Source organism: Seriola aureovittata, chromosome 17 (genome assembly GCF_021018895.1).
Source record: "Seriola aureovittata isolate HTS-2021-v1 ecotype China chromosome 17, ASM2101889v1, whole genome shotgun sequence".
NCBI lineage: Eukaryota > Metazoa > Chordata > Actinopteri > Carangiformes > Carangidae > Seriola > Seriola aureovittata.
In genome coordinates this window covers 10,693,905-10,706,178 of record NC_079380.1, presented here as the reverse complement: position 1 = coordinate 10,706,178, position 12,274 = coordinate 10,693,905, and the positions used below count along the sequence as shown (strand labels likewise).

General features: G+C 40.9%; 2 protein-coding genes across 4 annotated transcripts; both read right to left on the bottom strand.

The window, feature by feature from the left end:
* Window positions 1-124: 124 nt before the first annotated feature.
* icam5 (intercellular adhesion molecule 5) lies at window positions 125-5,747 on the bottom strand. Of its 3 annotated transcripts, XM_056400447.1 has the most exons (11): window positions 5,252-5,747; window positions 4,740-4,894; window positions 3,644-3,922; window positions 3,219-3,542; window positions 2,776-3,081; window positions 2,376-2,624; window positions 1,811-2,137; window positions 1,478-1,714; window positions 1,157-1,381; window positions 754-1,017; window positions 125-612 (listed from the first exon to the last, which is right to left on the bottom strand). In XM_056400447.1, the coding sequence occupies exons 2-11, from the start codon at window positions 4,789-4,791 to the stop codon at window positions 428-430; spliced, it is 2,448 nt and encodes an 815-aa protein (XP_056256422.1). In that variant the 5' UTR covers window positions 4,792-4,894; window positions 5,252-5,747; the 3' UTR covers window positions 125-427. The 3 variants fall into 3 exon arrangements, with proteins under 3 accessions (XP_056256422.1, XP_056256421.1, XP_056256423.1); XM_056400446.1 differs by lacking the exon at window positions 5,252-5,747 and having other exon boundaries at window positions 4,740-4,999; XM_056400448.1 differs by lacking the exon at window positions 5,252-5,747 and having other exon boundaries at window positions 3,644-3,919; window positions 4,740-4,999.
* A 41-nt stretch (window positions 5,748-5,788) lies between these two features.
* angptl6 (angiopoietin-like 6) lies at window positions 5,789-10,717 on the bottom strand. The gene is made up of 7 exons (XM_056401850.1): window positions 10,310-10,717; window positions 9,199-9,695; window positions 8,944-9,084; window positions 8,640-8,847; window positions 7,456-7,649; window positions 6,491-6,761; window positions 5,789-6,396 (listed from the first exon to the last, which is right to left on the bottom strand). The coding sequence occupies exons 2-7, from the start codon at window positions 9,667-9,669 to the stop codon at window positions 6,212-6,214; spliced, it is 1,470 nt and encodes a 489-aa protein (XP_056257825.1). The 5' UTR covers window positions 9,670-9,695; window positions 10,310-10,717; the 3' UTR covers window positions 5,789-6,211.
* Between the last annotated feature and the right edge of the window lie 1,557 nt (window positions 10,718-12,274).

The window sequence follows — 12,274 nt, the reverse complement described above, 5'->3', positions numbered from 1 at the left end:
CTAATACACTTTGAAAATAATCGAAGCTACATTGTGAAAGCAAAAAAGGGAAACCATGAAGATGACATAAATTAAATAACTGGTTTTGCTCATTGAAAAGTTTAGGCAGTAAGCAAAGAAGAGGTACATTGGTTGACTTTATTGAGAATAGAAAAAGATCAATGGTAGGTTAAACCTTTCAGGTAAAAACCAATGTTACAATGCACCTGTGGTCCTAATTAAAATCTCTCCGTCATAAGACTTTTGTACAAGAGACATTTTACAGTATTAGTGGCATAAAGTTGGGACAGTACCATACAAAAGCAGAGATTAATATAAATATTTGCATTCCATTCTCTCCATGTAAGATAAATGGCATATCTGATTATGTTTTGAAAACATGATTTATGCTAATTTAATCTTACCTATTCAGCAAGTCATAAATATCCTAAGCTTTCACCCCATCAGACTTTGTAGTCATAGGGATCTCTGAACCATCCCTGGCTTTGTCAGGAACAAAGCTATATTGTCCATGTTTTTTCCAACGCAGGTATAAAATGATGACTGAGATGGTCAAGATTAAGAAAAGGCACACCCCCAAAATAACTGTCCAGGGAAAGCCAGCGGTTTTACCTATAAGACAAACGAGATAAAGCAACATCATTTGAAAGTGTACTTCTCACTTCTCCATGAATAAATGTTTTTCTTTTTATTGCAACCTATGCATTATAACATCGACATCAGTTACCACTCCATTCAGTCAATAATAATAACCTTTCATCGCCAGAGTGACATATCTTGACACACTCCCAACTTCATTCGTGGCAACACAGATGTAAACACCGGCATTGGTAGACGTGGCTCCTGTGATGATGATAGTCGCCTGGCGCCCCCAAGTGGTCTCCCTCACATTCACTGCATGGGTGTAATTCCACTGGATCACAGGGCCAGGGTTTCCCTCAGCACTGCAGTCAACGGTCACATTCTGACCCAGGGTCACCTCCTTGGATTCATTTGCCTCCTTGAACTCAGGGGCAACTGTGCAGAAAAAGGGTCGAATTTGAGAGGAAGAAATAATACGTTGCAAATTGTATTTATAATCTCAAATCACTTATTTTCACAAGCAACAAAACAACATACAAAGAGTATTTTTGTAATTCCAAATATCAAAACTTACACTGAACATTAAGACTGAGTGTGTGATTGGCTGTTCCATGTTTGTTTTTTGCTAGAAGTACATATTTTCCACTATCACGCTTTGTCCAGGGGGGTTTGGACACCATTACTCCATCTTTATACCAGGTGACGGTGGGTAAAGGTTTTCCCTCTGGTTCACAACCAGCAAAGGAGTCATCATTCTCTTTAACTTCATAGCTATCTTCACAGGCAAATGAAGGCTTATCTGTGAATCAAAATACTTTTGTGAATAAATAATGCAAAAAGTGTGTTTATCTGTGTTGTAATGAAATATACAATCAAGCAGGTCCGATGTACTCACATTCGATTGTGATAGTAACAGAGGTACTGCTCTCGCCGAGTTCATTGACAGCTTCCACTATGTAAACTCCTGACTGGCCCCTGGTGAGAGACTGAGACGCATTGATGTGTTTTCCTTGAGAGGTCCAATTAACAACAGGTGGAGGGTTCCCATCAACTTTACAGGGTAACATGTTCAAGCTGAAGTTATGCTCCACACCAGTGTATTGGGTTGGACAATCATGTATCAGTGGCTTATCTACAAATAAACATCAGCATGGATTAAAATTGACCAAAATTGTTATTAGCAATAGTTATTGGAAGTATTTGATAAACAGATAAATGGAAAACTTACAGCGCACATCAGCAGTGTAAGGTTCTGAGATTACAGTAGGGACAGGTTCTGGTCCATTCGGTCCTAAGTGCAGCTCAGCGCTGCAGCTGAAATGTATTCGATTGTAATCTCTCTTAGGAGTCACTCTTAAGGTAGAGGACACATTAACTGGGGTCGCAGTGGTGTCATTAAATGTTTCTGTCATCACACTTTCATTGCCTCGGTACCACTTCACCGTGAGGTTCTGCACAGGAGCCACACTGATGATGTCACACTTTAGCTGGTGCTCTTTGCCCTCCTCCATTGGACCAGGATGAAACTCAGAGACTGACACAGTGTTTGGAGTCTCTGTAAATTGCATAAAACATCAGCTTGTTTTATGGTTGAGCCCATTTCATTTCCAGATTAAAACATTTGGATCTATGCTATTTCAGGCTATATTTTCCATATTTACTTTGCTTTTGAAGTGGCACTGTATGAACTATGAAGAGATTCTGTAAGCAAGGCATCATTACTTTACATCATCAAAATATTTGTAGGATATAGACAGAAGATAATGTATAGTAGTGTGTAGACTCATACTCACTATAAAGAGTGACAGCTAGTGACACTTTACACTGTTTAATCCTTGTAATGTAGCAATTTGGTTGAATATGCCAGTATGTTAGTTTTTTTACAGCCCAGGTGACAGTAGGTGGTTTTTCAAACCCTGTGCCTCCATATGCAGCTTCCCAGCCCATTCCTGCAGCGTCTGTGACTGATGTGGTGCAATTAGATGAAGCTGGATCACCAAATCTAACCACAAGTTCAGCAGGCGTCAATGTTAGGGGGCAATCTGTCATTCAAAAGTAAACATATTCCATTAGCATTTGATTTTGGAGCACAATAAATAATAAGTTGTCAACAATATCCACAGGTTGATAAAAAAAGAAGATATTAGTGATACATATTCCATATCTAAACTAATGTAAAGGACAGAAGTATACCCTCTAGTGGTGATGCCTCAGGCATGTTTCTGGCCGCAGCAGGTGTCGTCGGGGGATATCTCATCGCATTAACATGGATTGTCTTAGTTATTCTTCCCAGATCATTGGCAGCTATGCAGGTGTAAATTGTGTTGGTGTTTACTTGAGTAATAATGAGCTTGTCTGTGTACTCCATCATATTCACCCCATCACGGGTCCATTGAAAGTGAGGAGGAGGGTGACCCTCAGCTTCACAGTCCAGGGTGACATTGTTATCCTCTTCGACAATGTGGACTTCAGGAATGTCGTTGGTGAACACAGGGGCATCTGAAGAGGCAAATGTAGTCTTTTTAAATCAATCAAATATTTACATGATAGAGAACCATATTAACTTTGGCTTTTTTTAGTCTAATTTTAAAATAAAAATGATAAAATAATCTGGAAAAAGCGGAATGTTAACTTACAGCGTACAGAAACATTGTGTGTGGCAACAAAAGCAGGAAGTTTCGGTCCAGAAGGCTCAAAGTCCAGCTGAGCCTCACATCGAAACTGAGCTCCATTGTCTTTTCTGCTGATGTTGACTGTCAAAATAGAAGACTCACTCACTGGTAGTTTGTTTGTATTTGTGAAAGAGTCTATCATGATTATTTCATTGTCTTTGTACCACCTCACAGTGAGGTTCTGAACAGGGGCAACCTCAGAGATATCACACTGCAGCTGGTACTGCATCCCTTCCACCGTTGCTTCCACATGCTTTATAGGAAACATGTCGACCCCGTCTGGATTCTCTATCAAAACAAAATTAGATAATGGAGTTACTATATTGTTTTTTCTTTCTTTTTTTAAATCTTTTTTCCACTACATAGTATCTATTTGAAATTACACTTACTGTACACAGTGATTTCAAGGTCTTTCGTGCAATCAACATTGCCAGTCCGCATTAATTTGCACTGGGCCCTTGCATCCCAGTCTGACGGTGTCAATGTCAACGAGACAAAAGCCCTATATTCCTCTTTCTCAACATCTGTGGTCCCATTTGTCCAGTATATCCCATCATGATCATCTTCTGGGTTGGTGCAGTTTACTATGACCTCCCCTCCATATTCGACTATAACCTTAGATGGATTCAGGATAAGAACGTCATCTGTACATGTGCTGTCTGCATCTGCTGATAGACAAAACAATAATGCTCTTTTAGAACTTTAATGGTTGACTTTGCTGCACTCTGGTGGCTCATGTCACCAATGCATATCACTCTGTGTAAGGCTGAGTTCTGTAGCTCAAGGAATGCTTTCATGTTTATAAAAACAGTGCTAAATCATAGATCTGTGTCTTAGCCATGTGAACATCACCACGGTTCAGTGAAAATAGTATATATAATAGTAGGCCTAATGATTAAAAAAAATATATGACAAACATTTGTAATATTTAATGTAGTGGGATAGTCTGTTGAAATAACATCTCTTTTTAGGATACCTGACCAAAAGGAAAAGTTATTTAACACAAAATGACACACTGAAAGAAGAGAGAAGCTACGGAAAGACGTTTATCCACCACATCTCTCTGTGCAGTCAGCTCTGTTTACACAACTGTCACAGATACAACGGATGTTTTTTACCACAAACATTATCACACCTACGTCTCCCAGTTAGAAGATCAAGTTTTATTCAAAAACGTTACTTTCTTTCTATTCTGTTAAAATATCGAAGGCTACAAAATTGTTTCTAATTTCCTAAAAATTACAGCACCTCACAACAAAGACATTTTTTTTTTTCAAGAACAATCATCTGGTGTACATTTTTCAGTTCATTTTTAGTTGTCGCCATCACTGTTAACACATGGAGCTACTGAAACTTTAGCAAGCAAGAAATTACCCCAGTAATTGAACATGATTAATCTCTTCAATATGTTTTAATCTCTCCCTAAAGTTACATATAAAATTCAAGACACACATACAGATATTGTAGCGCATCATTATCACTCACCACACAGTAAGGGCATGAGCATGAGGAGGCCCAACATGCTGAGAGGCATCATGCTAGATCAGCATACGGGAGGAAGGATGTGGATGGTGGAGGGGAAGTGTGTTTCAGTATGGTCCAGAGGATGCCCAGCTCCAGGTCCTGGATCAGAGCTTGCCCTGATGAAAATGAAGATGATGATGATGACTTACTACCTACAACTGCAGAGGCTTACAGCAGACAAGTGTGGCGTGGATTGTAAAGGGGAAGCTCAACGCCTTAATTTACAGGAAGCTGCCAAAACGGAAACGCCACAACCACAGCTTATGCAGAAACCGTTGACATCCTCCCATTTGTTGCCTTTGTCTCTCACTTTTCACACAGGAACTAATTTGCCAGAATTTTGCTGAAAAGCAGGTTGCAAATTGGAAATTATCAAAATTTGGCACGAAATTGTAACAGGCCAACAACAGACTTTCCTCATTCCTGTTAGCCATCATCCAGTGATTCCCAGTCTATACACGTCACTGAATTACCTGTAATAAACATGTGTTTACAGTGAGTCTGCATTTCAGTGTAACGGCGGGCTCAGGGCAATCCCTGGATTCTGCGTTGTGTGTGGAGAATGAGGGGCAGGAGGCTTGCTTATATTTGTATGCTGCCGTTTATTGTCTGAACAGGAAAAGGACATGCACTGGCCAGTCATACAGCTGGCTCGCTGCAGGTGTCTCTCTCTCTCTCTCTCGCAAGTTATTTTTAGCACAGATGCTAACTAGCTATCTTAGAGAGTGTCATATGACATTATTTCGACATTTCAGCACCTAAAAAGTACAGCGACCCACTTATTACTCTTCTCATTAACATTTACACAAATCACAGTGTACATATATGTTTATACCGTGTACATACACACACACGCGGCAACTCCCCACCTGCACATCCCTCATGCACTGCAATTTAAGAGGTACCCATGAAGGCGTAATCCTAACCGCAGCACCCCGGGTTCGAGTCCAACCCGTGGTGCTCTGCGTCTTACCCCCCCCCCCCCCCCCCCCCCCCCCCCCCCCACTGGAATTAGGGCAAAGAATAAATCAAAAAGAAAAAAAGAGACGAACATGGCTAAGATGCACTTGTTATTTAAGGGTTTAAACTTCAAAAGTCACAAATGGGCTTTGAACAACAAGTCCCAGCCAGGTTCATCATTTTTTAGTGTCCCCTTGAATCACTATCGTTGTGTTGACTGAATTTGCAGGGCATGTGTTGTCAAACTGATGAAGATAATCTCTGAATTTGCAGCGCGTTTGTGTATTTGTATGTGTTCTCTTGAGTTGCAGTGCATAACTATGTTTGTTTATTTATAGCATGTGCAATCACATGCTATAAAAACTCAGTTACATATGTGGAGACACATTTTCTTAAACAGACACTTTCACATTGTTTAATATCCTAATATCATTCACATCATGTTTCTTTCTCACATGTCCTCAACCCAAATGTTATCTAGGTTTGATCATCATTGAAACTCGTTTGAGGGAGTAGGACCCTCCGTGGAACTCTGCCCAGTAGACCCCGTCCTGGTAGCGGCTGCGATAGTGTCCCCCCCGATACCACACACCATTCAGATTGGAGTGGGCACACATGTGGTACCACCAGCCTCCTTTCTGGTAATGAGCACAATTACCTGATAACACAACAGAAGAACAGTAAAAGTTACAAACAGAAAGAGTCATCACTCCAACAGAGAGCTGACACACAGGAGTGGGGAGAGAGCAAACCTGTATAGCTATCCTTGTCTCGATCCAGAGTGGTGAAGGCCTTGTTGTTGTGCCATGAGAGGGAGTCCCCTGCATTGCCTAGGTATTGTCCTAACCGCAGTCGATACCAGTCAGTCTCCGGTTCCAGGTGGAAGCTATCATACTCAGCAAACACCTGCCGGCCCTGCCAGTCCTCCAGAGCAACCCGTAGCTTATATTGGGCCTGTTTAGTCAGCCAGTAGAGATGTTCCAAGCCAAGCCAATACTCCCCATCTAGGTTCCCAAAGCCTTGCTGTAAGACACCAACACACAAGTTTAATCTGAGGAAAATTATTTATTTGGTGTTGCTCATTTGCATCAATGTCTCTATTTTATATTAATGGTTTGGCTATAAGCTTGGTAATATCGGTGCAGCACTTTGTCCCAGATTGAAATATCTCAACATCTACTGGATGGACTGCCATGAAATTTTGTACTGACATTCATGGTCCCTGTAGGATTTATCCTAATGTTGGTGATTCCCTGTGTTTTCCTCTGGCACAACCAGCAGGTCAAAGTTGTTACTTAAGTTGTTGTTGTTACTTTACTTAAGTGATCAACATCAATTGGATGGATTGGCACAAACATTCATGGTACCCAGCGGATGAATGTTAAGTGATTTTCTGATTCTTCCTCTCGGTTGACATGAAATATCTCAACAATTATTGGATGGATTGCCAGGAAATTTGGTAAAAACATTCATGGCACTATCAGGATGAACTGTAATCACCTTGGTGATCCGTCAACTTTTCAATATGTGCAAAACTTATGACATTCCCATCAGCCTCAGCAATACATTGGGTTTAGTGCAAATTAGCAAATGTTAGCATGCTAACACACTAAACTAAGATGCTGAAGCCCAGTTACAGACTCTTAGTCTTGTTTCTACCATAAAAAGATTAATGAACACTAGTGTGTTCTGCAGATTTAAAGGTACATGAAATCACCTTATATTGCTCCCAAGTCCTGAAGAAGTTGACCGACCCATCCTGTCTTCGCTGGATGACCGTCCACCCTCCTTGAGCCTGACTCTGATCACACCAAGCCTGCATTAGGCGGTTAGCACTCTGCGGGCGGAGCAGGTAGATCCCGCTGGTGGTCTCACCTGATTCCAGCACATGCTGGCAGTCCCGCCATGGCCCTGAGAAAATATGCAATCAAGTGAGGGTAAGACAGACATAATAAGAAAATCAATATGCACAAATGTAATATTATATATAACAATTTAAAAGTTTTACTATCAAGTCATATTATTATGCATCATGTGGTACTGAACAGCCATTGCTGCTAATGTCTGTTGTAGTTCTGACCTAGTCAAATTGAGACAGACTGGATCTTTGCAAACTGTCATATTTCTTTCCTTGTAAACATTTGAAATTAAGTTACCAGCATTTGAGAATTTATTTTGTGTGAAACATATGCTTCTGCACAGACTTTATCCTAGTGGTGATAATTGGACACACAAAAAAAGTGCCACAGGGTTTTGGAATTCTGTTTGTTTTAGCGTCAGGAAGATCTCATCATCACTGCGGCTTATCTGTTTAGAGCTGGAGCATTTTTTCCAACACATGTTCAGTGTCTCATGTCACGGTGATAAGCTGACCACAGGAATGTGCACATAGAAAATGTATACATAGAGGAAAATCTCAAGTGATAATGCCTGGTTGTCCCCGCTCACATCAACAAGATGTGGCAACTCTGAGAATACCACGCAATGCAGTCTTTCATCAGATGTTTTGGGAAATGTTGAGTCACACACTCTGGTTCTGCTGACTTGTTGGAAGGACTGCTCAAATTATCTATTTTGTCACTTGAGACATTCCAGTTGTGCAGGTTTACAGCCGCAGTGACATTTAAAGCTTCAACAAATGTTGTAGTTCATATGTCTGTGCTTACAAATGTGTCTTCATTATAAAGCCCTCTCTGTTCTGATAAGAGCTGTTAGCTGTTTTTGACATTGTTTAGGCATTCCCAGAGAGATAGAGCTCCCACATCAGGTCACTGACTCCCTCAGCTTCTGCTGCTTATCTAAGCAATTAAATAGCCCTGACAGAAGATTGGCACACTCATACACACAGGTTTGAGTCTAATCAAGCACTTCTGCTAAAAGACATGTTTGACATAGATGTACCTGGAGTCTTTGTGACAGGGTAACTAATGAAAGGAGGCTCTGTAGGAGTGTTAGCTGTGGTGGTGGGGAGGGAATGAACTCCCCCTGTTTTTTCCTGCTGTTGTGGAGGAACACTTTGGTCCCTTTGAACGTCATTGGTCATTTCGTTGGCTTCAGAGCTGTAATTAGGATGCACATTAGAGTGGCTTTTTGCTGGTTCAGTCATCACCTGTCCAGACCAACACAAAAATAACACACTATTCTCAGTTCCTTTGTACAAATCCAGCATAAACTTGCAACATGCAGACCGCAGTTTGTTCCCTACCACAGAGGACTGGTGGGTGGAGTCCCTGCACTGGCACTGCTTCTCCAGACGAGCAATAAACTGATTCTGGGAGCTCATCATGGAGGTAAGGGCTCCATATTTCTTCTCCAGCTCCCTGTAATTACTGGACACCTGCAGTGCCTGAGATGTCCCACCACCCATAGCAGACATGGGATGAATTTGATGATGATTAGGATAAGATGTAGCTTTGCGGTGACATGAATCAAACATCAACAAGGACTGTTCTCTGCTCACCTGTGTCGTAGCATTCAGCATGAGGTTCTCCACTCTTCGCTGCTCCAAAGCCTGGTCTTTTTTTTGTATGACTTCGTGTAGCAGCTGGGCATAGAGCTGGGCAAAGCGAGAATTCATACTATTACTCTCTTTGCGCAGTGCTCTTACCTCCAAGGCAAGGGCCCCCTCCTGATCCATCTGGCCCCGGAGCTTCTCCAGCTGTTCCTGCTGTCGTCTGAGCTCCGCCCGCAGCACTGCCACCTCAGAGTGGTTGGTACTAGCAGACTGCGTGTTCAAACACAGCGCCCCTGTCAGTTTTTGCTGTGGAACAATGAAGGTGTAGGAGCAACGACCTCCTTTTGTATCTGAAGATCGTGATGAACGTTTCTGAGTGTTTTCTCCATTGGCTCCATCCTTCCGCCCTCCAACCTCTGGTATGTCCAGGCAGAGTGTTAGGAACAGAGTCAGACCTATTGTCAGTCTCTTCTCCATGAATTTGTTCTACTTCTGAGGACACGCTGGTAGTGGAGGAGAGGACATAATTAGAATTACCACAGCAACAAAAACATGTATATATCACCTGATAATCCTGGACTTAAAAGTAATAATTCAGAAGCATTTCTGACATGTTGACACAAAGACATACACTTTGTATTCAAGGAAAAGTGTGTTGTGGGTTTTGACTGTTTGCCAGATGTTTCCTTGCAAATTGAAAGTACACACAGTCCCCCCTGGCTGGAATTTATTAGCAGGTCAACACTGATGGGACAACAGTCAACACAAACCAGCCAGAATCAACACATCTCTATCTCACAGTCAACAGACGGGCCAGCGCCACATCCTACCACAACAACCATGGTCAACACCATAAATGTATTAACCTAAATAAGTCAATATTGACATTTTACACAAAAATCTCCTGTATAACTTTCTCACTGAAAAACCAGACCAACAGTAGAAATCCACATCAAATTTTTTTTAACAAACCAGAATTGCTCTGTTACTATTTGCAGGAAAAGGAATAATTAACAAAATGTATTATAATGATTTAACTTGGATGCCATAACCAGTGCAAGTACATTTAACTCTACCTAAAAGTAGAGATTTTTGAAAAAGACCATTCACTACTTACTGTGGCAGCTGGAAGGTGTTTTGAACGTCTTTGCTCTGTTCCAAAGTGTAGCGGCAGCCTCCAGGACCCACAGATGTAAAGTCAATGCTAACGCATTTTAAAAATCACATGTTCATAGATCATTCACAGTTACATAAAAATAAAAAGTCGTCTGTGGTGTTCTGTAAATGTTTAAGCGAAGCTGCAGGCAGAGAAATTGGGGTCACAAATTAATTTTAAGAAAAAAAAAGGAAAAAACTGAGTAACATCAAAGTTTAGTCAATAGCTAGACAACCTACTCTTCTCCTGGAATTCTGTCCCAGGATCTCTAAAGAAGGACACACTAATTACAAACCACCCAAATGGCACCGCCTCCCAGTACTTGTTTATCTGGGTGCTCATTGCAGGAGTCCCAGGATGTCTACTCCCTCTGCCATCAACCTGCTCTCCTGCCACAGCCTTTTATCACATTTACAGAGCTTTATCTGACTAAAGCAGTGGTTGAAGTAGTAGTATTCATAATTCATACATTCTGTGTTGCAATTACTCTATTCAAAATTCTAACGGAAATAAAAGCATTATCACCAAAAAGTATCAAAAGCAGAAGTACTCACTGGGCAGGACTGTCACTTTCAGAATTTTGTATTATATGATATTGCAATATTAATATTGATACAATAATGCGACTGAGGAGAAGCTGATTTTATATACTGTGTGCTACTTTATTCCATAATGAGCCATCATATTTTGTAAGTTGATATTTTTCACATGTAAAAATCTGTTTTTATTTGTAAAATTTGTAAAGGAGTAGGAAATATATTTGCCTCTCAAATGTGGTGAAGTAGAAGTAAAATACATGAAGGACGTGAATCAAAACTGTAGTTCAAATTCATATGTCTGCAGCAAATTCAAAAGCAGAAGCTTCAGTATAACGTCAGTATGACGCTAGGCGTTAGTTTTACTTTTCATGCATTATCAAACACAGATTACTTTCCTTTCACCCCGCAGAATGTGCTGCAATGGCTTTTCTGCTGCGTGTGACACTATTGCGATCTGGCTCTTACAAGAAATGTGCATGAACTGCTGTGAGTGGTGATGGTCACACCCAAATACCATTGTGCCTGAGTAGGCTATCTGTGGTACTGCAGTGGTTATCCTATCTGCTACTGACGGAGGTAAACACCAGTCGAAGGCCCGTCCGTGATGAGGTGGAAGTGTGACTTTTCACAGACCACTCCTTTTTTGTGGTTTCACAGAAGTTGACTGAGTTGTATCCAATATTGAATACCTCACTTGCACATGTATATATACCGTCATGCATACAGTTGTGCTCATAAGTTTACATACCCTGGCAGAATTTCTGATTTCTTGGCCATTTTTCAGAGAATATGAATGATAACACAAAAACTTTTCTTTCACTCATGGTTAGTGGTTGGGTGAAGCCATTTATTATCAAACAACTGTGTTTGCTCTTTTTAAATCATAATGACAACAGAAACTACCCAAATGACCCTGATCAAAAGTTTACATACCCCAGTTCTTAATACCGTGTATTGCCCCCTTTATCATCAATGACAGCTTGACTTTTGTGGTTTCAACAGAATCCCATTTTCCACTTCTTAATTAGAGTTTGAACACTGCTGATTGGCATTCTGAAGTCCTTGGATATCTTTTTATATCCTTTTCCAGTTCAACTACCTTTTCCTGCAGATCCTTTGACAAGTCTTTTGCTTTCCCCATGACTCAGAATCCAGAAACGTCAGTGCAGCACTGGACGAAAGGGTCTGTCAGGAGCCCAGAAACTCACTGACCTTTTATACACACACACTGATTACAAGCAAACAGATCACAGATGAGGATGGTTACCTTAAGTAGCCATTCAAACCTGTTTGTGTCAACTTGTGTGCATGTTATCAGGCCAAAATCTCCAGGGTATGTAAACTTTTGATCAGGGTCATTTGGGTAGTTTCTGTTGTTAAACTTATG

What these genes read in the sequence shown, in the direction of transcription:
- icam5 (XM_056400447.1), bottom strand. Translation starts at nt 4,791, where the DNA reads ATGATGCCTCTCAGCATGTTGGGCCTCCTCATGCTCATGCCCTTACTG. An exon ending in ACTAGCTGTCACTCTTTATA is followed by an intron (nt 2,138 to 2,375) that starts GTGAGTATGAGT and finishes TGCAATTTACAG; the next exon opens with AGACTCCAAACACTGTGTCA. An exon ending in TTACACTGCTGATGTGCGCT is followed by an intron (nt 1,715 to 1,810) that starts GTAAGTTTTCCA and finishes GTTTATTTGTAG; the next exon opens with ATAAGCCACTGATACATGAT.
- angptl6 (XM_056401850.1), bottom strand. Translation starts at nt 9,669, where the DNA reads ATGGAGAAGAGACTGACAATAGGTCTGACTCTGTTCCTAACACTCTGC. An exon ending in CCCTGTCACAAAGACTCCAG is followed by an intron (nt 7,650 to 8,639) that starts GTACATCTATGT and finishes ATATTTTCTCAG; the next exon opens with GGCCATGGCGGGACTGCCAG. An exon ending in GGACTTGGGAGCAATATAAG is followed by an intron (nt 6,762 to 7,455) that starts GTGATTTCATGT and finishes GGTGTCTTACAG; the next exon opens with CAAGGCTTTGGGAACCTAGA.